The following is a 22403-nucleotide window of genomic DNA, read 5'->3' on the forward strand; positions in this document are numbered from 1 at the left end:
TGTTGGCCTCATCAAATATAAGCTTTAGTAGTAGTCATCCCAGAACAGAAATTGAGTTGAGGAAGGGGTCTAACCAGCTATATGTCCATGTGAAGTAGAGATCCCTGAGTATACCTTCTAAAACTCAGGCATTGTCAACTGCCTGGTAGTCTGAAAATAAAAACATTCTTCCATAAGAGTTGGACGTGAGCGGTAGCAAGAGGAGACGAGGAGACAAGGGGAGGGAGAGAGCAGTGTTAGTGGTCTGAATGGATTGCAGAACCACTAGAACCGAACATGACTTCCCCGGAGACATTGGCTTTGACCCCAAAATAGATTACAGTTAGTGGTAAGGTAGGGTTTCATCTTACCTCATTTATAATTTCCTTACTGCTCTGATTTTAATAGCTAATTGTATTGCTTCTACCATTTAACTATGTAATCTGTATATCTATAAACTCAGTATACTCCCTTAATTAGGGAACTTCCAGTTTTCTTGAGATGAAAGTATTTTTATCACTTTCCTTTAGTCCACCTGTAGTTTCTTCGGAGAACTTAATATTCTCTGATTTTGCACTTAGCTTTACAGCAGTTTTCTATTAAATTGTGTATTTGAGACACTGCCTTTGAAAGGGCATTTTGGTGGTAACAGATCACTTGGGAGAAGAACGTGTCTTTAAGCTTCTACCCACTTGACTCTCAGTACAGTTTAATTTCCCTTTGCGGTCTCTGTTCACTTGCCTCAGTTTTTACCCTATTGCCTCAGTTTTTCCGTAGCTATTTTTGCTACTGGGAGAGTCAGCCCTCTTAATTTTTTTAGACAGGGTAGCTCAAACAGAAGGAAGATGATATGCACACTGTACTTCTCATGGTGACTGGTTTTCATGTTCTTATTTCTTTTCTTTTAGCCTTTATTTTTCTCGGTAGCACCAATGAAAAGAATAGAGAAGACACAGATGTGATAGCCTTAATGCAGCCCCTATTAAGTAGGTAGACATGAGTATCATTCAGTTATTTTTTTTTAGTGTTTTTATATTATTGCTTTGGAGTTTTGAAGTTTAGAAGCCAATTTTGGAGTATTAGAAGCTATTTTAAAGCAAAAAATTATATATTCTAGTTTGTGTCTGTTTATATGTTTAATAATTTTAGATTTGAATTAAATACATGTGTTAACCATTCAATCAAATATGTAATTTTTAAAAAAGTAATATACATAAAAAGTTAAAACAAAAAAAAGCTATAATTGTATATACTTTTTTCAAACTAAAAAATATAAAAACATGGTTTTCTGTAATTCAGAAAGAATGATATAAATAAAATTAATTGTAAAATAAGCTTTGCAGTAAGAAAAATGGAAGGTTTTCAAGCTCCATAAAAGTAAATGCAAAGGAGAATTAATATTTATGAATTAAAGAAGTTTTTCATTGATTATGAATAAATCTTAGAGCATAGCTTAGAATCAGATGCATTATCATTGTGAAACTGAATCTCACATTTCAGTTTTTTAATCATCATCTTTCACTTTCCATTCAGTCACTCTTAAAATGAGTTATGGAATTTTTATGTTGTAGCGCTTTTGAGATGATAGTTACGGGATTTAAATGTTTGAGGAAGTTAGTGAGGAGTTTAGTTGTAGAAATAATTTTTTTTTTTTAAGACAGTGTCTTGCCGTGTCACCTAAGCTGGAGCACCGTGGCACAATCATGGCTCACTGCAGCCTCGGCTTCTTGGGCTCAAGCAGTCCTCCCACCTCAACCTCCCTAACAGCTGGGACTTTGGGCATGTGCTGCCACACCTGGCTAGTTTTTGTATATTTTGTAGAAAGAGGGTGTTGCCATGTTGCCTGGGCTGGTCTTTGACTTCTGTGTTCAAGCCGTCCTCCCACCTCAGCTTCCCAAAGTGCTAGGATTACAGGCCTGAGCCACCAGGCCCCACCAAAAGAATTTTAAAAAGTAACCCTGGGAATATATATATCCCTTGACTATGAACATTTCTAATGACCCCGTAACTGATTTCTTCTGAATGAAGATTTTGGCTGGGCATGGTGGCTTGTGCCTGTAATCCCAGCACTTTGGGAGGCTGAGGTGGGAGGATTGCTTGAGGCCAGGTGTTCAAGACCAGCCCGGGCAACACAGTGAGACCCCAACTTCAAAAAAATAAAAATTAAAAAATTTTGGAAATTACAGTTTAGAATGACCTCAAGAGCTCTTGGTTTCACTTAGAGTAGTAGTTCTTTTTCCGTTTGGTTATCTCATTGAAGTTGGTTGAGGAGAAAGTTATTTTGACATTCATTGTAAAATGAGTAACAGCATCTACAGGAGCTTGTTTTATTCTTTGTTAGTACAGAATTTTATTTTCTAGTTATATAAGTGTATTTAGCTGTATAAATAGAAAGTTTGGAAAGCAGGGGGAAAGTGCAAAGTACCTGCAATCTAAGGGAAATGTTTGATCTCACAACATTTTATTTACTTTGTAAAAACCAAATACAATGGCAAATGTTCTACAGGAGACAAAAGTCACTGAAATCACACATATCTGAGTGTGAACAGACAAGGCATTTGTGTCACCAGGGAGTCAAGGAGACACAAAATAAACATTTGTATGACTGCCAGGCGCAGCGCCCTTTCTTATTTGCATTTTGCCTGGTGTGAATGTCGTTTATTACCAGAATATAGAAATGTCATTTTGGACATAACTTTCTCCTCTAGTATTCGATGGGGACCATCAGAGGCCATTTGGGAGAAAAATAATAGAGCATACGTTGAAGTTTTAAAATTGTGTTTAATTTTGGACATGTGTAAAAAAATTTGCTGCTACTGGTACTTGCTCTGAATTTCTAGGTTTCAGTTTTGGTGAGACTATATTAGTTGCCCTGAAAGATCTTTGTGCTGTATATATCTTACAAATCTACTTTTATACTGGTACTCACTCCTTAGGAAGACGTAGAATGAGAAGGTGATGCAGTTCATTTTCTACAACACTGAGCATTCATTTGGCACCAGTATAGAAGGGATTTGGGGAAAAATTAAGCAGTAGCAGGAAGATTTAGTAATCTGCATCTAAAATGGCTTGCTGGCTTTACTTCAGTAAATTCTGGCCATGTGAAGAATACCTAAATTAACTATCAGTTATTAACAGAGTGAAGCTATCGTAACTATGATTTTTTTTTTCTTTTTCGCAATTACGGAATTGATTGTTGTTTGTTTGTTTGTTTTGAGACAGAGTCTTGCTCTGTCACCCAGCCTGGAGTGCAGTGCCACAATCTCGGCTCCCTGCAACCTCCACCTCCTAGGTTCAAGTGATTGTCCTGCCTCAGCCTTCCAAGTAGCTGGGATTACAGGCATGTGCCACCATACCTGGCTAATTTTTGCATTTTTAGTACAGATGGGGTTTCACTGTGTTGGTCAGGCTGGTCTCGAACTCCTGACCTCAGGTGATCAACCCACCCCAGCCTCCCAAAGTCTGGGATTACAGGCATGAGACACTGCTCCTGGCCCACAAATTTCTTTATTGGCAATTTTTGCTGAGATTATATGTACTGGGCAAACAATTGTTTTTATGCTCATAGGCACTGTAAACATTTTATTTCTACTTTTTACTTGTGTATGCTTATCAGTGGAAGTAAATAAAACAGACTTTGTCATTATCTTGAGTTAGTTAGCTTTATGATGTTTTCATGGTCATAATTAACCTCCCTTCTGTGCTTAAAAATGTTCAACCAGTTTTATGTTGTCTTTTTTTGTTGTTTTTCTTTTTGTTTTTGTTTTTTTTTTGAGACAGAGTCTTGTTCTGTCACCCAGGCTGGAGTGCAGTGGCATGATCTCGACTCACTGCAGCCTCCGCCTCCTGGGTTTAGGTGATTCTTCTGCCTCAGCCTCCAGCTGGGACTACAGGCATGCGTCACCACACTTGGCTAATTTTTTGTATTTTTAATAGAGACAGGGATTCACCGTGTTGCCCAGGCTGTTCTCAAACTCCTGAGCTCAAGTGATCCACCAGCCTTGGCTTCCTGAGATGCTGGAATTATAGGCATGAGCCACTGTGCCCGGCCATTCAATCAGTTTTAGAAAAGATTTGATAGGAAATTTGTCATTGAGTCAGCATGAATTTATTGCCACTTCTGAAAAAAAAATCCCTACTTAGGATACATATCCTACAAATAACAAAGTAGTACTTTTGTATGTTACGGACAAATACTTTAAAAATTTGGTTGTTACTGAATGGAAATTTAGGGTTTCAGCTCAGGATTTTATAAACCTGGCTACATGTCAGATCACCCCAGAGATTCTGACTCAAAAGTCTAGAATAGGGGCCAGTACTCTTTTTTTTTTTTTTTTTTTTTTTTTGAGACGGAGTTTTGCTCTTGTTACCCAGGCTGGAGTGCAATGGCGCGATCTCGGCTCACCGCAACCTCCGCCTCCTGGGTTCAGGCAATTCTCCTGCCTCAGCCTCCTGAGTAGCTGGGATCACAGGCACGCGCCACCATGCTCAGTTAATTTTTTGTATTTTTTAGTAGAGACGGGGTTTCACCATGTTGACCAGGATGGTCTCGATCTCTTGACCTCGTGATCCACCCGCCTCGGCCTCCCAAAGTGCTGGGGTTACAGGGTTGAGCCACCGCGCCCGGCCAAGTTCTCTTTTTTAAAATAAATACCCCAGGGTAGTTTTTTCTTTCTTTTTTTTTTTTTTCTTTCTTTCTTTTTTTTTTTTTTTTTTTTTGAGATGGAGTTTTGCTCTTGTTACCCAGGCTGGAGTGCAGTGGTAGGATCTTGGCTCACTACAACCTCCGCCTCCCAGATTCAAGCAGTTCTCCTGCCTAAGCCTCCCAAGTAGCTGGGATTACAGGCATGCACCACCATGCCCGGGTAATTTTGCATTTTTAGTAGAGATGGGGTTTCGCCACGTTGGACAGGCTGGTTTCGAACTCCTGACCTCAAGTGATCCACCTGCCTTCGCCTCCCAAAGTGCTGGGATTACAGGCATGAGCCACCGTGCCCAGCCGTTTTTTTTTTCTTTTTTTTTCTTTTGAGACAGGGTCTCACTCTCACCCAGGCTGAAAGGTAGTGGTGCAGTCTTTGGCTCACTGTAGCCTCAACCTCCTGGGCCCAAGCAATCCTCCCACCTCAGCCTCCCAAGTAGCTGTGACCACTGGCATGCCCCACCATGCCCATCTAATTTTTACATTTTTTGTAGAGGCAGGGTCCCACCTTTTTGCCCAGGCTGCTCTCAAACTCTTGGGCTCAAGCAGTCCTTCCACCTGGGCCTCCCAAAGTGCTGGGATTACAGGCATGAGTCGCCGTGCCCAGCTCCCAGGGTAATTTTGACACAACCAGGCAAGTGTTAAGAAATACCTTTCTAGGCTGGACATGGTGGCTCACACCTGTAATCCCAGCACTTTGAAAGGCTGAGGCAGGCGGATCGCCTGAGGTCAGGATTTCGAGACCAGCCTGGCCAGCATGGTGAAACCCCGTCTCTACTAAAAATATGAAAATTAGCTGGGTGTGGTGGTGGGCGCCTGTAATCCCAGCTACCTGGAGGCTGAGACAGGAGAATCACTTAAACCCAGGAGGCGGAGGTTACAGTGAGTTGAGATCGCCATTGCACTCCAGCCTGGGTGACAAGAAACTGTCTCAGAAGAGAGAGGAAAAAAAGGCTTTCTTAATTTACTGTTGAAGTCTAAACAGCACTGCCGAAAATAAAATTGTGGATATTTTGGGTATTTTCATAGGTATAAAGCTAAGCATGCATTTAAAGATAGTAAGTATGTCCATTCAAATCAAATTCTGTTTTGTTTCAAAAAGTTACGAAACAAAAACTATAATCTTACTTTGTCCTTTTCATCTGAAGAATTTGGAAGGGCCCTTTAAATTTATTATAATGGGATTTTATATGAAATTTGTTGTACCTTCATGAAATAATATTAAGTGTAGAGACAAAGCTTCTAGAGAAAGGGTGTGTTTACTTTATTTGATTTCCTTTTGATGTCACTTTTTACTCTGCTAAGCACACTGTGAACAGAGTGAATCTTCAGTAATGATGGTCATGGACAAGCTTGACATCCAGTTAATTCCTAGGACAGTCCTATCTGGGAATGGCAAGACTGCAGTTAACGGGCACTGCCAGTCTCTTCCTTATTTCTTCTGCTTGCAGTTAGGCTCCTAATCAGGAGAAGCTTCACTCCATTAAAGCAACACTTGTTATCATAAGTGTTTGCATCCATTGTGAATGCCCTCTTTTAAAACTTTGGATAATACAATGGCTTGTTTCTTTCTGTGCTTTTTGTTCAATCAGTAAATGCTAGTAAGTGCTTATTTTTTTTAAGAATTTAATTTGCATGCAATGCTCTTTGACTAGTATGAAGTGCTCCTTTGTGTACAAGATCATGATGATCCAGCCATTGATGTATGTAAGAAGCTTCTTGGAAAATATCCAAATGTTGATGCTAGATTGTTTATAGGTAAGTAACAAATAAATTCTTTAGTAACCATTTTGCATTGATACTATTAATTATCAGTAATCTCTGCATTTAACTAAAGATTAAAGTGTTAGCCATGTTTGTTAGAATACTGAAAGGTGTTTACATCCTTTTGAGAAAAGTTATAAAAACAAAGATTTTTTTCATAGATGAACAAAATCACACACAAAAATAATATTTTTTCTGTTAATCAGACATGAGGGTCTGTTATTTTTGTTTCTTCAGTATTTTAAATATGTGGCCTTTTCTGTATCTTACTGACTATAATTGGAGTGAATGATAGAACTCACTTTTATTATACTACAAGAAGGATATTTTTCCAAAAGCCTATAGGCTTTTTAAAGACTTGCCATTATTATTATTTTTTTTAACATCAGCTGATGTGGTCTCTCTAAAAAACAAGTAAGTCATATATAATGATATCAGATCTTTGCTATTTGAAGATAGGGCAGTGATTTAAATTATTACCTTAAAATGCAAATTTGAAAATTAATATAAGTTTAGCATACCTACAAATTAATCAAGACCATTACAAATCTATCAACTCCTAGTCAGAGATGCTCATTCTTCACATGCGCTATCTTAAATTATTTGCTGTCAATATTTATGTTTTTCTGTGCGTATTTTTTTTTTTTTTTTTTGGGATGGAGCTTTATGCTTTTGTCACCCAGGCTGGAGTGCAATGCCACCATTTTGGCTCACTGCAGACCCCACATCTCGGGTTCAAGTGATTCTCCTGCCTCAGCTTGCTGAGCAGCTGGGATCACAGGCGTGTGCCACCACGACCAACTAAATTTTTGTAGTAAAAACAGAGATGGGGTTTCACCATGTCTGTCAGGCTGGTCTCGAACTCCTGACCTGAGGTGATTCACCCGCCTTGGCCTCCCAAAGTGCTGGGATTACAGGTGTGAGCAATGCCTCCCAGACATTTGTATTTTTATTGAATAAATCTTTATTAAATTTTTGTAGTCTTACATGGCTAACACCTTAAATCTTTACTAAATATAATCTGTTTATGAATTTATACTGTTTTAATTATAGTTTCAAAATGACGCCTATAGGCCAGGCGTGATGCCTCATGCCTGTAATCCCAGCACTTTGGGAGGCCGAGGTGGGTGGATCACGAGGTCAAGAGATCGAGATCATCCTGGCCAACGTGGTGAAACCCTGTCTCTATTTAAAAAAAATAATAGGCCGGGCGCGGTGGCTCAAGCCTGTAATCCCAGCACTTTGGGAGGCCGAGGCGGGTGGATCACGAGGTCGAGAGATAGAGACCATCCTGGTCGACATGGTGAAACCCCGTCTCTACTAAAAATACAAAAAATTAGCTGGGCATGGTGGCGCGTGCCTGTAATCCCAGCTACTCAGGAGGCTGAGGCAGGAGAATTGCTTGAACCCAGGAGGCGGAGGTTGCGGTGAGCCGAGATCGCGCCATTGCACTCCAGCCTGGGTAACAAGAGCAAAACTCCGTCTCAAAAAAAAAAATAATAATAATAATACAAAATGACATCTATAGCTTTTTCCCCCTTAGGATTATTTTTTACATTGACAAAATTTGTGTATCTTTTTGGTGTACAGCATGATGTTTTGAAATACACACACACACACACACACACACACACACACACACACACACATTGTGGAATAGCTAAATTAATTAATGTATGTATTACTATACATATTTATTCATGGTGGGAAATCTCAGCAGTTTTCAAATATACAACATGTTGTTGTATGCTTTCTCACATACTTATAATTTATTTGCGGTGAGAAATCTGCTCTCGGTCATTTTGAAGTATACCATACATTGTTGTTAGCTATAGTTGCCATGTTGTACAATTGCCATTAAATATTGACTTATACTTAACTGCTAAGGCAAGGACCTAAGAATTTAAAAAAGTGAAACAGTAAATTTTTAAAAATAAATGATACAGTTTTCCTTTTGAGCATGGAGTTTTTTCTTAAATATATTATTATGAAAAATAGAGAATGTTAAATAATGTGAAAATATATTCATTTTAATTATTAAATATGCAAGTACTTTTTATTATACTAGAAAGTATTTTTAATGTTCTATAAATCTTTTACTACTGTACCTTTACATTTGTAGGTGGCAAAAAGGTTGGCATTAATCCTAAAATTAATAATTTAATGCCAGGATATGAAGTTGCAAAGTATGATCTTATATGGATTTGTGATAGTGGAATAAGAGGTGAGGTTTTAAAATTTATTTTATAAAACTGTTAATTTGAAGATGAAATGCTAAAAGTAATCTGCAGATTCCTTCATGAGTCCTTTTTATTTGCCTAAAAGACTAATTTATTTCATCATTATTTCATGGTAATATGTCCAAGTATATTTACTAAGATTTTGATTTTTTTTAATCCTAAACTAGAATGTTACATGTATTAAAATGTTTTTATTTTGAAGAGAAAATTTCAACTATTAAATTAGTCGTGGTTCATTATACAATCTGCAAGCTTTCCTCATGGGTGTAACTTTTCCCTTGTTTGCCTGACACTTATCTTTAATGTGTTTTGGCTTGCATAATACACTGTCTCACAAAGGTACAAAAATTAATAGGTGCATATCTTACTAAACACATATACTTATTAGACTATACAGATGGCTTTTTACTTAAATGACTTTAGCAAGAAGCCTTTTATATATTAAAATTATAATTTGCATTTTTAAACACTTATAGTTTCAGTGTGCTATAACATTTTGTTGTATTCTAATTACCTTAAGTTTCTCAACCCCAAAACTATTCACATTTTGGGCTTTGTTGTGGGAGCTATCTTGTAGGATGTTTAGCAGCATCCCTGGTATCTACCCATGAGATGCCAGTAGTACCCCCTTCTCAGTAGTTAAAAGCAAAGATATCTTCAGATGTTGCCAGATGTCCCCTGTGGGGCAGAATTGCCCCCAGTTGAGAAGCACTGACCTAGAATGAGTATTTAAGGTCCACATATGGCTGGGTGCAGTGGCTCACGCCTATAATCCCAGCACTTTGGGAGGCTGAGGCGGGCAGGTCACGAGGTCAGGAGTTCGAGGCCAGCCTGGCCAACATGGTGAAACTCTGTCTCTACTAAAAAAAAAAAAATACAAAAATTAGCCAGGTGTGGTGGCACACACCTGTAGTCCCACCTACTTGGGAGGGAGGCTGAGGCAGGAGAATCGCTTGAACCCAGGAGGCAGAGGTTGCAGTGAACTGAAATTGCACCACTGCACTTCAGCCTGGGCAATGACTGAGACCCCATCTCAAAAAAAAAAAAAAAAAAAGTCCACGTACAACTTTTTGTTATACAGTAGATTTAGTTCTTAAAGACTTGGAGGAAATGAAAAATAAGGTCATGTAACATGATATGTTTGCTATTTAAAGATTGGCCAATAATTAAAATTTTTCATTAGCTTAAAATACAAATTAGAAAATGAACATAAATGTCGCATTCCTATGAATTAATCAGGACCGTTACCACTCTGTCAGCTCCTGGTCAGAGATGATGTTCATTCTTCTTATTTGCTATCTTAAATTATATATTATCATGTTTTTCAGTGTACAGATCTCTGTTCAATATAATCACATTCCATTCCCATTAGTGCTATGAAATCTGTTACTCACAGCAAAAGTAGTCTCATCTCCTATGGTTGGAGAGTAGAGAAGCCAGCACAAGGACTGAGGTCCTTTATTTTATTTTATTTTTTGAGATAGAGTCTCGCACTGTCACCCAGGCTGTAGTGCAGTGGCGTGATCTCAGCTCACTGTACTCTCTGCCCCCTGGGTTCAGGTAATTCTCCTGCCTCAGCCTCCAGAGTAGCTGGGACTACAGGGGTGCGCCACCACGCCCAGCTAATTTTTTTTGTACTTTTAGTAGAGATGGAGTTTCACCATGTTGGCCAGGATGGTGTTGATCTCCTGACCTGGTGATCCACCTGCCTCAGCCTCCCAAAGTGCTGAGATTACAGGCGTGAGTCACCGCGCCCAGCCAAGAACTGAGGTCTTTTATCCTCTGCTCCTGAACCTTTTCCACTAGGACACATTGTCCTTATTCCAATTTAGAAGTTCCAACAGGGGGTTACCTTATCAAAGTATATCCTATCTCTGGTACATAGTAGGTATATACTGGACTAAGAAAAATGTATAAATTAGGCCTTTTTGAAATTTTGTATTCTCAGAAAGGTGGTTGAGATTCATTTTATTTGATCCATATGTTTAAAAGAATGTATTTTTGTTAAGAATTTAATAACAGTTCACAAAATATATTTTATGTTAATGGACATTCTACTAAAAAGAAATTTTTTTTTCTTTCCCCCTCTCTGCCGTTTTTTTTAAATTGTAGTAATTCCAGATACACTTACGGACATGGTGAATCAAATGACAGAAAAAGTAGGCTTGGTTCACGGGCTCCCTTACGTAGCAGACAGACAGGGCTTTGCTGCCACCTTAGAGCAGGTGAGTATGGTGGTTATAAATCAAGTTCATGGTATCAGACCCCTAATCTCCTAGAAGCTTGAGACTATGAGAGTTGGAATTAGGTATCTCAAGTTAACTGTAGTAAGTCCATTTGGGAACCTGCTATGTTTTAGAATCCCTGAGTTGAGAGCAGCTGTTTTCCTTAGTGAGGAAATTCTTGGGTCCCTGACCATACCCTGGCAGTGAACAGCTGTGCACAGGAAATGCCTGTGGTCTTATCGCCAGCTGGACACAGCCTAACCTCCTGGCTTGTAGTAGTCACTTCCAGTTTTGGAGTTCAAGTCTTTATATTGTTCTTTCAAACATTCGATCTGAAAAGAACCCCCCCCTTTTTTGGTAAACAGAGTCTTGCTCTGTTGCCCAGGCTAGAGTGGAGTGGCGCAATCTCTGTTCCCTGTAACCTCCACTTCCCAGGTTCAAATGATTCTCCTGCCTCAGCCTCCCAAGTAGCTGGGATTGTAGGTGTGCTACTACACCTGGCTAACTTTTGTATATTTAGTAGAAATGCGGTTTGACCATGTTGGCAATGCCAGTCTTAAACTCCTGACCTCAAGTCATCCGCCCGCCTCACTCTCCCGTAGTGTTGGGATCACAGGCGTGAGCCGCTGTGCCCAGCCCTGAAAAGAACCTTTTAAAATCACAAAGTGTTTCAAATGTACAGAAAAGAAAATTTATTCATGTAAGTCCTTATAAAATCCATTTGATGGTCTTTTTAAAACATATTTCTAATAATTATCTGAGAAACTTATGTTTTCATTTTATTTTTTCTCCGACTTAGAAACAGGAACATGCGTAGGAAACTATAAATAATGCAAAAGTAGAAGATGCAAAACAAAAAAACCACCCACTGCCAGGCTCAAGTGGCTCACGCCTGAAATCCCAGCACGTTGGGAGGCCAAGGCGGGCGGGTCACCTGAGGTCGGGAGCTGGAGACCAGCCTGACCAATATGGATAAACCCCATCTCTGCTAAAAATACAAAATTAGCTGGGCATGGTGGCACATGCCTGTAATTCCAGCTACTTGGGAGGTTGATCTGGGAGAATTGCTTGAACCGGAGAGGTGGGGATTGCAGTGAGCCGAGATCGCGCCATTGCACTCTAACCTGGGTAAGGAGTCTATTTTTTTCTCTTTTTTTTCCCCCCTCTGGGCCCTTTAGAAAACATTGTTGAGATACTACTCTAAAAGTAATTTGTATCATATTTTTGTGACTTTATAAGCTTTTCCCATATCATTAATACCTTTTCATAAAAGTAATTTTTACTGCCAGGTGTGGTGGCTCACACCTGTAATCCCAACACTTTGGGAGGCCAGAGTGGGTGGATCGCCTGAGGTCAGGAGTTCGAGACAAGCCTGATAAACATGGAGAAACCCCACTTCTACTAAACATACAAAATTAGCCAGGCGTGGTGGCAAGTGCCTGTAATCCCAGCTACTTGTGAGGTTAAGACAGAAGAATCACTTGAACCTGGGAGGCAGAGGTTGCAGTGAGCCAAGATTTGGCTGTTGCACTCCAGTCTGGGCAACAGGAGTGAAATTCCGTCTCAAAAAAAAAAAGGAAGTAATTTTTATTGAATGTATTTCATATGTGTGTCCCATGCTTGACTTAATCATTCCTGTACTGTTAAACATTTGGGAGGAATAATTTGTTCCAGGACGGATACCTGATATCAGTCTTCAAATATGTCAACTTGCTCTTAAGCATATCTGCATTTATATTCTTTTGAATTGCAGTCTTATGATTGCCACATATCTGAAGGGGTAAAGGTACATTGTGGGAACTTGCATCTAACCTTTGGCAGTTTGAACCATGAGCTCTTTCTTAATATTGCCTATAAATATGTTTGTCTTACTGCAAGAAATTGTTAGTTTTAGATATCAGTATTTTTTTTTTTTTTTTTTTTTTTTTTTTTTGAGACGGAGTTTCGCTCTTGTTACCCAGGCTGGAGTGCAATGGCGCGATCTCGGCTCACTGCAACCTCCGCCTCCTGGGCTAAGGCAATTCTCCTGCCTCAGCCTCCTGAGTAGCTGGGATTACAGGCACATGCCACCATGCCCAGCTAATTTTTTTGTATTTTTAGTAGAGACGGGGTTTCACCATGTTGACCAGGATGGTCTCGATCTCTCGACCTTGTGATCCACCCGCCTCGGCCTCCCAAAGTGCTGGGATTACAGGCTTGAGCCACCGCGCCCGGCCGATATCAGTATTTTTGTTTAGAGAAAGAAATGGAGTAGCTGCTTTAAAATAAAATTCAATATATTCTAATATACCAAATTGTATTTTTGTCTTAGAAATAGCCAACTTGATATAGATGTCAATAACGTCTCCATGATGCATATATCAGTAAACATCTCCCACAATACACTTATTTCCTTAGTGTAGGTTTAATCTCTGGAAGTCACTCTGCCATACTTAGTTGGCATTGAATGAATCATTCTCAGCTATAAAGAAATCCTCAGTGACTAACATCTCCTTGCTAAGACCTCACTTAATAACTGCTAAGGAATTAAGATGTGTGCCTCTGTTCTTCGAAGTCAGGTTTGATTCAGTCCCACAAACACTAGGGCTTCACTGGAGTCTGGGTTCAGGGTAGGTAGCAAGAATCATAGTCTTAATTGCCTCTTAGAATTCTCTTGCTCTGTACTGTGTGTGTAACTCCTGACACCGAGAAAGACCACTACTCTTTATTTCAAGCTAATTAGAAAAGGCACCATATCTGAGGTGTAATAATAAATGGAGTTTTATATCTGCGAAGTAAGGTGATGACAGTCTTTTCTCCATTGATTTATTAGCTTATATATCTTGTGACTTCAGAGTATATGTAGAGAAAAAGCAGTAGGGGATGAGAGCGAATTTTAGTATCCCTGTTATGAAAAATACATTGAAAAAAAATGGAAATTGGGAAGAATCTTAGTAACTAAGAGAGAGGCTGGTTACAAGAGGATGCAAGAAAAGGAATTAAGAAATAGGATTTTCCTGAAGGTTGATATACTTATTGGTGGTGTGTGTATGCATGCATGTATATACACACATATATACAAATATATCTGTATATTAATCCAAGTAAACTAAGTAGGTGTGTGTATATTTACGTGGACAGACTAAAAACAAGATACATTAAATATTTGTTAATATTTTATATGTGAACGAGTGATATTTTTATCTTATTTTTTTATCTAAGTTTTATTTGGATGCATTTTTTAGATTACTAACTGTGCTTGCTCTATGAAAGCAATATTGTGTACCATTTTTTTTTTTTTTGAGACGGAGTTTCGCTCTTGTTACACAGGCTAGAGTGCAATGGCGCGATCTCGGCTCACCGCAACCTCCGCCTCCCGGGTTCAGGCAATTCTCCTGCCTCAGCCTCCTGAGTAGCTGGGATTACAGGCACACACCACCATGCCCAGCTAATTTTTTGTATATTTTTAGTAGAGACGGGGTTTCACCATGTTGACCAGGATGGTCTCGATCTCTCGACCTCATGATCCACCCGCCTCGGCCTCCCAAAGTGCTGGGATTACAGGCTTGAGCCACCGCGCCCAGCCTGTGTACCATTTTTTTATTCAGGTAGTTTACCTAAGAGTAATAGGGTATTCACTCAGTCATACTTTTAAAAAATCACTGGGAAAAACAGTTTATACACACCATGTTTTTAACGTGAAAATCTAATCGTATGCATTTGTGGTTTTTTTGGGCAGGTATATTTTGGAACTTCACATCCAAGATACTATATCTCTGCCAATGTAACTGGTTTCAAATGTGTGACAGGAATGTCTTGTTTAATGAGAAAAGATGTGTTAGATCAAGCAGGAGGACTTATAGCTTTTGCTCAGTACATTGCTGAAGATTACTTTATGGCCAAAGCGATAGCTGACCGGTAAGACAACTAAATGAAGCCGTAGTATTTTTATTACCTAACTTCTGTTGGTTTATTCTTTTTGTTCAACCTATAGATTAGGGTTAATTTAATTTTACTTTTTTGCTAATAAGCACAGAATAGGTCAGTAATACTATTATTTTGTTTGTTTTTAAGACGGAATCTTGCTGTGTCACCTAGGCTGGGGTGCAGTGGCACAATCTTGGCTCACTGCAATCTTTGCCTCCCGGGTTCAAGCAATTCTTGTGCCTCAGCCACCAGAGCAGCTGAGACTACAGGCATGCACCACCACACCCAGCTAGTTTTTGTATATTTAGTAGAGATAGGGTTTCATCATGTTGGCCAGGCTGGTCTTGAACTCCTGACCTCAAGTGATCTGCCTACCCCAGCCTCCCAAAGTGCTGGGATTACAGGTATGAGCCACTGCTACCAGTAGATCAATTTTAGAGAGTTATTTATTTTCTAATTATAGATTTGTAGCTATTTACTAATGAATCAAGTAAGTGTTCTGATTCCTCTACATTTTTCAAATTAATGTGTTTTAAAGTGATTAAAAGGAAACTTCTCTGTGATTAGAATTTTTACTATATAGATATAAATTTCTATGTGTTTTAGAAGAATTAAAACTATTAGTGCAGTCATAAACCAGGAGGTGAAAATTTAAAGACTTACCATTTCAAAATTTGAAATTTATCAGTGACACTTTGCTAAGAAGCCTCTGAAAGATTTATATGACTGGCTTAGCATTTCTCTATCCCAAAATATTTGTTTGTTTTTAAAGGGGATCACTGCCTTGAGTGATAATTTTTTAAAAATTTTTTAAAAACTGAAGTGTGTTTTAAGTAAAAATTCTGTCATGATTGTGTTCATGTGTTTCCTAGTGTCTCCCATGAGATCCATAATACCACTTTCTGTGTGCATTTCTTGTTGAATATTCACACAACTTTGTTGTTGTTTGGTTAGTAGTCACCAGAGACTAATCTATCAAATACAGAAGCCTCTCCATTTTTTTCTGAATGACTGCATTTTAAGTTTCTTAAACCGTAAAGTAAGGCGGGTACAGTTTCTTCTAATTCTTAGATGGTACCATCATGGGCCAATGTAATTGCTGAAACATCCATATGTATAGTAGAACTTAAATAGTGTGCTAATCCTGAAAACTGGGCTCGCCTTGAATACTAGCAGTTGCCTGGCCTTGATAAACGCATAACCAGTTATGCTTGCTTGTCTTCATCATCATAACTTATTTTCTAATTGTCTTAATTTTCAGAGGTTGGAGGTTCGCAATGTCCACTCAAGTTGCAATGCAAAACTCTGGCTCATACTCAATTTCTCAGTTTCAATCCAGAATGATCAGGTAAATCAACTGTTTTCTTTTTATATTTAGTTAAAAGGAAAGGTTGGGGTGGTGATTTTTAAAGGGTTTAATATAGTTAAATAAATATACCTAAAGTTTAGATTTTTGTTTAGTTCCAGCAAATAGAGTTTAGCTTCTGTGTTTAAGGTAAGTTTAATGTCGAAATATATGTTCTTTGCTGTATAACACTGAAAGCACTCAATAGAGAGACGCTGAGGCTGAATTTTTTAATATGCTGAGTCTCTGTTTTCTAACTTTCTATACTGATTAAATTTTATAATCTGCATTCATCAGTATGTAGGCCATACAAATGAATTTATAGGCATTTTTCTTTGACATCCTATACAAAAATAAAAAAGAGAGTCATGAAAAAAAAATTTAGGTTGGGTGTGGTGGTTCACGCCTATAATCCCAACACTTTGGGAGGCTGAGGGGAGAGGATCTCATTTGACCCCAGGGGTTCAAGACCAGCCTGGACAACATGGTAAAACTCCTGTCTCTACAAAAAATGCAAAAATTAGCCAGTGTGTATGGTGTCGTGTGCACCTGTGGTCCCAGCTACTAGGCGGGATGAGGTGGGAGGATCACTTGAGCCTGGGGGATTGAAGCTGCAGTAAGCACCACTACACTCCAGCCTGGGTGGCAGAGCCGAGCCCCATCTCAAGTTAAAAAAAAAAAGTTTAAGGAAAATGAGCCGGGCGCGGTGGCTCAAGCCTGTAATCCCAGCACTTTGGGAGGCTGAGGCGGGTGGATCACGAGGTCGAGAGATCGAGACCATCCTGGTCAACATGGTGAAACCCCGTCTCTAGTAAAAAGTGCAAAAAATTAGCTGGGCATGGTGGCGCGTGCCTGTAATCCCAGCTACTCAGGAGGCTGAGGCAGGAGAATTGCCTGAGCCCAGGAGGTGGAGGTTGCGGTGAGCCGAGATCGCGCCATTGCACTCCAGCCTGGGTAACAAGGGCGAAACTCGGTCTCAAAAAAAAAAAAAAAAAAAAAATTTAAAAAAAAAAAAAAAAAAAAGGAAAATGGCCTTTCTATCACAAGGTAAAAAAGTCTATTATTTTGGGGGGAAAAAAACGAATTAGTCTTGTAACCAGACTTTGTTTTTGTTTTTGTTTTTGTTTTTATGTTTTGAGACGGGGTTTCACCATGTTGGTCAGACTGGTCTCAAACTCCTGACCTCAGGTAATCCACCCACCTCGACTCTCAAAGTTTTGGGATTACAGGCATGAGTCACCGTGCTGGCCTACCAGACTTTGTTTAAAAGAAAATCCTTTTTGTTTTTCTAGGTGGACCAAACTGCGAATTAACATGCTTCCTGCTACGATAATTTGTGAACCAATTTCAGAATGCTTTGTTGCCAGTTTAATTATTGGATGGGCAGCCCACCACGTATTCAGATGGGATATTATGGTATTTTTCATGTGTCATTGCCTGGCATGGTTTATATTTGACTACATTCAACTCAGGGGTGTCCAGGTATGTGTAGGCATGAAAAGGTTGGCAGTCACTTGGTGGAACTAGAACTGTTTTAATTTAGAAAAAGTTGAAGAAGATCTCTCTGAGCCATTCTTCAGCTCCCCATTGTAGGTTAGTCTCAGGTTTGAACATTACTTTCTCTAGTGGAGTGTTGACACAAAACTTAAGTTGATTTACAACTTTCTATTGGTTATATAATCACTTTTAAGGTTCCAAAAGCATGAAGTTAATCAAATCAGTGAGTATTCAAACTAATAATACATTAAGATAGCAGTTATTTTAATATTTCTTCTATTAACAATTAACAATTTATTGAAGTTAAATCAGTGAGTATTCAAACTAATAATATATTTAGATAGCATTTATTTTAATGCTTCTTCTATTAACAATTAGCATTTTCGGCCAGGCGCGGTCGCTCAAGCCTGTAATCCCAGCACTTTGGGAGGCCGAGGCGGGTGGATCACGAGGTCAAGAGATCGAGACCATCCTGGTCAACATGGTGAAACGCCGTCTCTACTAAAAATACACAGAAAAATTAGCTGGGCATGGTGGCACGTGCCTGTAATCCCAGCTACTCAGGAGGCTGAGGCAGGAGAATTGCCTGAACCCAGGAGGCGGAGGTTGCGGTGAGCCGAGATCGCTCCATTGCACTCCAGCCTGGGTGACAAGAGCGAAACTCCGTCTCAAAAAAAAAAAAACAAAAAACAATTAGCATTTTCTTGAATAGTATAATTTGGTAGTTAAATTACATAAGGAAGCAGACTTGATTTTACATAGTACACTTAGAAAAGTGAAATCTTGGCCAAGCGTGGTGGCTCACACCTGTAATCCCAGCGCTTTGGGAGGCCAAGGTGAGTGGATCACCTGAGGTCAGGAGTTCAAGACCAGCCTGACCAACATGGTAAAACCTCATCTCTAAAGAAAATAAAAAATGAAAGAAAAAGAAAGGGAAATCTAAGAATGTAATGTTTTAACTCTGTCTTTAGTTTGACAGTGAGTGAATTTAAAAAAATTTTTTTTCCCCATTCCTAGGGTGGCACACTGTGTTTTTCAAAACTTGATTATGCAGTTGCTTGGTTCATTCGTGAATCCATGACAATATACATATTTTTGTCGGCATTATGGGACCCAACTATAAGCTGGAGAACTGGTCGCTACAGATTGCGCTGTGGAGGTACAGCCGAGGAAATCCTAGATGTATAACTACAGCTTTGTGACTGTATATAAAGGAAGAAAGAGAAGTATTATAAATTATGTTTATATAAATGCTTTTAAAGATCTGCCTTCTGTAGTTTTATCACATGTATGTTTTGGTATCTGTACTTTAATTTATTTTTGCATGGCACTGCATCTGTGAAAAAAAAAAAAAAAACACATCTGTAGTCTTGGCCAAATGATACAGTTTATTTTGTGGAAGTAGAAAATCAAGAGGATTGGTTCTAGGAACCTGGGTTTGTTCTTCATTGTTGTTTATTTTTTTAAAATAAATAAATATAGAGATGCTCTGCAACAAACACTATGACAGTATCCTTCAGTAGAGAAAGTTTCTTATTTGTGAGTACACTCTTTTAGAACATTTACGGGCGGGATGGTAGCAGCTTTGCTTTAGAGTTTAGGAGAGACTAGAAGGAATGACGATTCACGTCCAAAGCGAATGGTATTATGCAGTGAGCGACTCATGTTGAGGTACTAACTGAGAAACTTTTTCATGCTCTATGCCTACCTCTTGTAGTTGTTGCAGAGCAAATATAAATTGTAATAAGGTAGCTAGGCCTTGCAGAAACAAGCAGAAAAACTTAAAATAATAATAATAATAAAAGAGCTGAAGTCTAGTATTTATAAGAATCTGTGAGAGAGATTTTTTTGGTCTCACTGCAATGAACCAAAAGTGGCTGAGTTTGGTTTTTAATTGTAGCCATGTATTGAAGGCATCCTTTGACCAACTCTTGTTGGTTCTGTCTTGAACCATTGTTAATCACTGTGCTGTAATTAGTATAGCTAAATCTTTTCCTTCCCTGCTCCTCCCCCAGCCCACCCTATCTTTCCTTAACATTTTTTCAGGGGGGGTTGGGAGTGGTTTTGTTTTAGTGTGAGTGGATGTTTTGATAGTTGTAAGGAAAAAAATGCATTTCAGACACATTTCACACATGAGCTATTTTCTTACACAGTATGTCTTATTGTTAATAAGAATGTAATTTCATGATACAGGTATTTAATATCTTTTTTAAGTCAGTCAATATTCTAGCCATCAATAAAAAAATTGCAGTAGAGTATTAAGAGGGGACAAGATGAGTTTACTCTTAAAATTAATCAGTATCAAACTAAGTCTACTGTATGTGTTTTTTTTTTAAACTACTATAGTTAGTCTAGTCTTATTTAAATTGGGTTTTTGTATTCGCATTTATATGACAAAGTAGATTGGATCAGCGCTGGTTGTAAATGCATGCTGAACCTCACTCTTTTCTCCCCATCATGCCGCTAAACTTGCTCGTCAGGTTGTGCTTAAATTGTGGTGAACTGGACTTGTTTTTGTTTTGTTTTGTTTTGTTTTAAAAAAAAAAAATGTAAGGGACAGTGCATAAGCCTTTCCTTTGTTTTTGTAGTGGTTTTGCTTTTTCTTCAAGATCGGATGGCATGTCGTCCATAGGAATGCCTACTGCAGGGCTAACACTGGCAATATGGCAGCTTTAAATTCTAAGTTACAACAGTCTCCATGTCAAAGCATAATGTGTAGCATATTAGCAATAACTACATATTTATCGAAAACACTTTTTCACTTTACTGAGCCAATTCATTTAATTGTGTAATGTCTATATCCATGGTTTCAATGGCAACATATATATAAGTATGTGTACACATTATGTTTATGCTTTTCTCTGGGCCAAACTGCTTCATCCTTTTTCTTTTCTTTCATTCTTTTTTTTGTTTGTTTTTTTTTTTTTAGCCTTATGATGAATTTGTTTGAAGGGCATTTTCTTTATGAACAAAGGCTTGGATGCATATTCCTTTCTTTCTGTGAATGGGTATTGTTCCCTGAGGAAAGTTGCACAGTGAAAACCAGTCTGGTTGTGACCCACTACATGTTTTATTGTTTTTAATCACGATTACCTGAGTTGAACTTTGCTCACCGTGTTCGTCCTTGTTGGTCTGTTTAATGAAGTTTGGTTGATGCCATCCTTTGCACTGCCAAAGTGTAATCTTGTGTATTACTTAGCTTTCTGCTGATCTCAGTATGGACAGTGTAACAACAAAACCAAAATGGCTGGACAGACTTCTTGTGTTTTGTAAATATAAAATAGGACTGTTCTGTAGGTGTGTTCAGTGTGGTAGTGGAGTATTTTCTTAATGTAAACCTTCACTTAAACAGAGTGATTCTTTGTTTAGCAAGCTTGGAGTGATGATAAAATAGTAAGAAATAAATGTTGAAGACAGCATCACAACAGAACTATAGGAGTCTAAATTTAATAAATAATCTTTAAAAAAAAAAAAATCCAGTGTCTAGGATATACCATGTTTTATTATTTAAAATCATTGTCTTAAATTTTTTTGTTCAAAAAAATAAAAATTTGAATACATCAAAACATTAGCTGTAGTGTATTTTCTTGCTCTTTACTTTTATATATTTACAAATAGCATGCTCCACCATTCACATCAGAATTATTAGAAGAGTTCTGTCAAGTATTTGTTTTGAAATCTTCCTTCTACCTGAGCTACAAGCAGTCCTATGACTTAAAGTATGGCTTTATACATTGGTTGCTTGTTAAAATCACCTGGAGTATGGCTTTATACATTGGTTGCTTGTTAAAATAACAGACACACACACACACACACACACACACATCCTGGGCCCTACCCATGGTTCTACTGTAAGAATACTGGCTCATAATGACATTCAGAAAAGAGCCAGTGGGCTGGGCACAGTGGCTCACGCCTGTAATCCCAGCACTTTGGGAGGCTGAGGCTGGTGGATCACCTGAGGTCAGGAGTTCAAGACCAGCCTGGCCAACATAGCGAAACCCCATCTTTACTAAAAATAGAAAAGTTAGCTGGGCATGGTGGCACGTTACTGTAGTCCCAGCTACTTGGGAGGCTGAGGCAGGAGAATTACTTGAACCCAGGAGGCGGAGGTTGCGGTGAGCCGAGATCGTGCCATTGCACTCCAGCCTGGGTAACAAGAGCAAAACTCCGTCCCAAAAAAAAAAAAAAAAGTCAGTGGTCCTTTTGCGGCCCTCCCTTCCCCTCGGGCTCACAACTTGAACTTACCCTTTTAGATCTTACCACTCTAATGGCTAGGAAAGGTAAATCCAAAAGAAGAAATGGAATGGTATTTACTTGAGACGCAGGTGGAAGATGGACCTTATGTACTTTCCAAGGCCAGGTTTCTCCCAAGCTGGAGGCCTTCACAGGCTTGTTTTACCACCATCCCATGAGAAAAGAATGTTCTTAACTGGAGAACAAATCCCAGGGTAGGAATAATCTGCTATCAGCTGAGTATTTTTGTCTCTCCATAGTTCATATGTTGAAACCTAATCCCCAATATGAGGGTCTTTCAAGGTGAGGCCTTTGGTAAGTGTTCAGAGCCTTTATGATGAGATTGCTGCTCATAAAGAAAACCCCAGAGAGCTTGCCTCTTCCGCCATGTGAGGATATGGCAAAAAGGTGACCAGGTATGAACCAGGAAGTCAGCTTTTACTAGCCACTGAATCTGCCAATGGCTTGATCTTAACCTTTCCAGCCTCCAAAATGAGAAAGTTCTGTTGTTT

At 38.8% G+C, this 22403-nt stretch overlaps 1 protein-coding gene across 2 annotated transcripts in view; it reads left to right on the top strand.

The window, feature by feature from the left end:
- The window catches only part of UGCG (UDP-glucose ceramide glucosyltransferase), a 44829-nt gene extending 23608 nt beyond the window's left edge, over nt 1-21221 (top strand). For both annotated transcript variants that reach the window (XM_039475082.2, XM_074395172.1), the window contains 7 exons: nt 6334-6436; nt 8565-8666; nt 10795-10907; nt 14626-14804; nt 16075-16161; nt 17451-17640; nt 18673-21221. In XM_039475082.2, the coding sequence (XP_039331016.1) occupies nt 6334-6436; nt 8565-8666; nt 10795-10907; nt 14626-14804; nt 16075-16161; nt 17451-17640; nt 18673-18843 (945 nt within the window). In that variant the 3' untranslated portion in view covers nt 18844-21221. The remainder of the gene's footprint in view (nt 1-6333; nt 6437-8564; nt 8667-10794; nt 10908-14625; nt 14805-16074; nt 16162-17450; nt 17641-18672) is intronic.
- The last annotated feature ends 1182 nt before the right edge of the window (nt 21222-22403 follow it).

The sequence above is a fragment of the Saimiri boliviensis genome, chromosome 2 (assembly GCF_048565385.1).
Source record: "Saimiri boliviensis isolate mSaiBol1 chromosome 2, mSaiBol1.pri, whole genome shotgun sequence".
Classification (NCBI taxonomy): Eukaryota; Metazoa; Chordata; class Mammalia; order Primates; family Cebidae; genus Saimiri; species Saimiri boliviensis.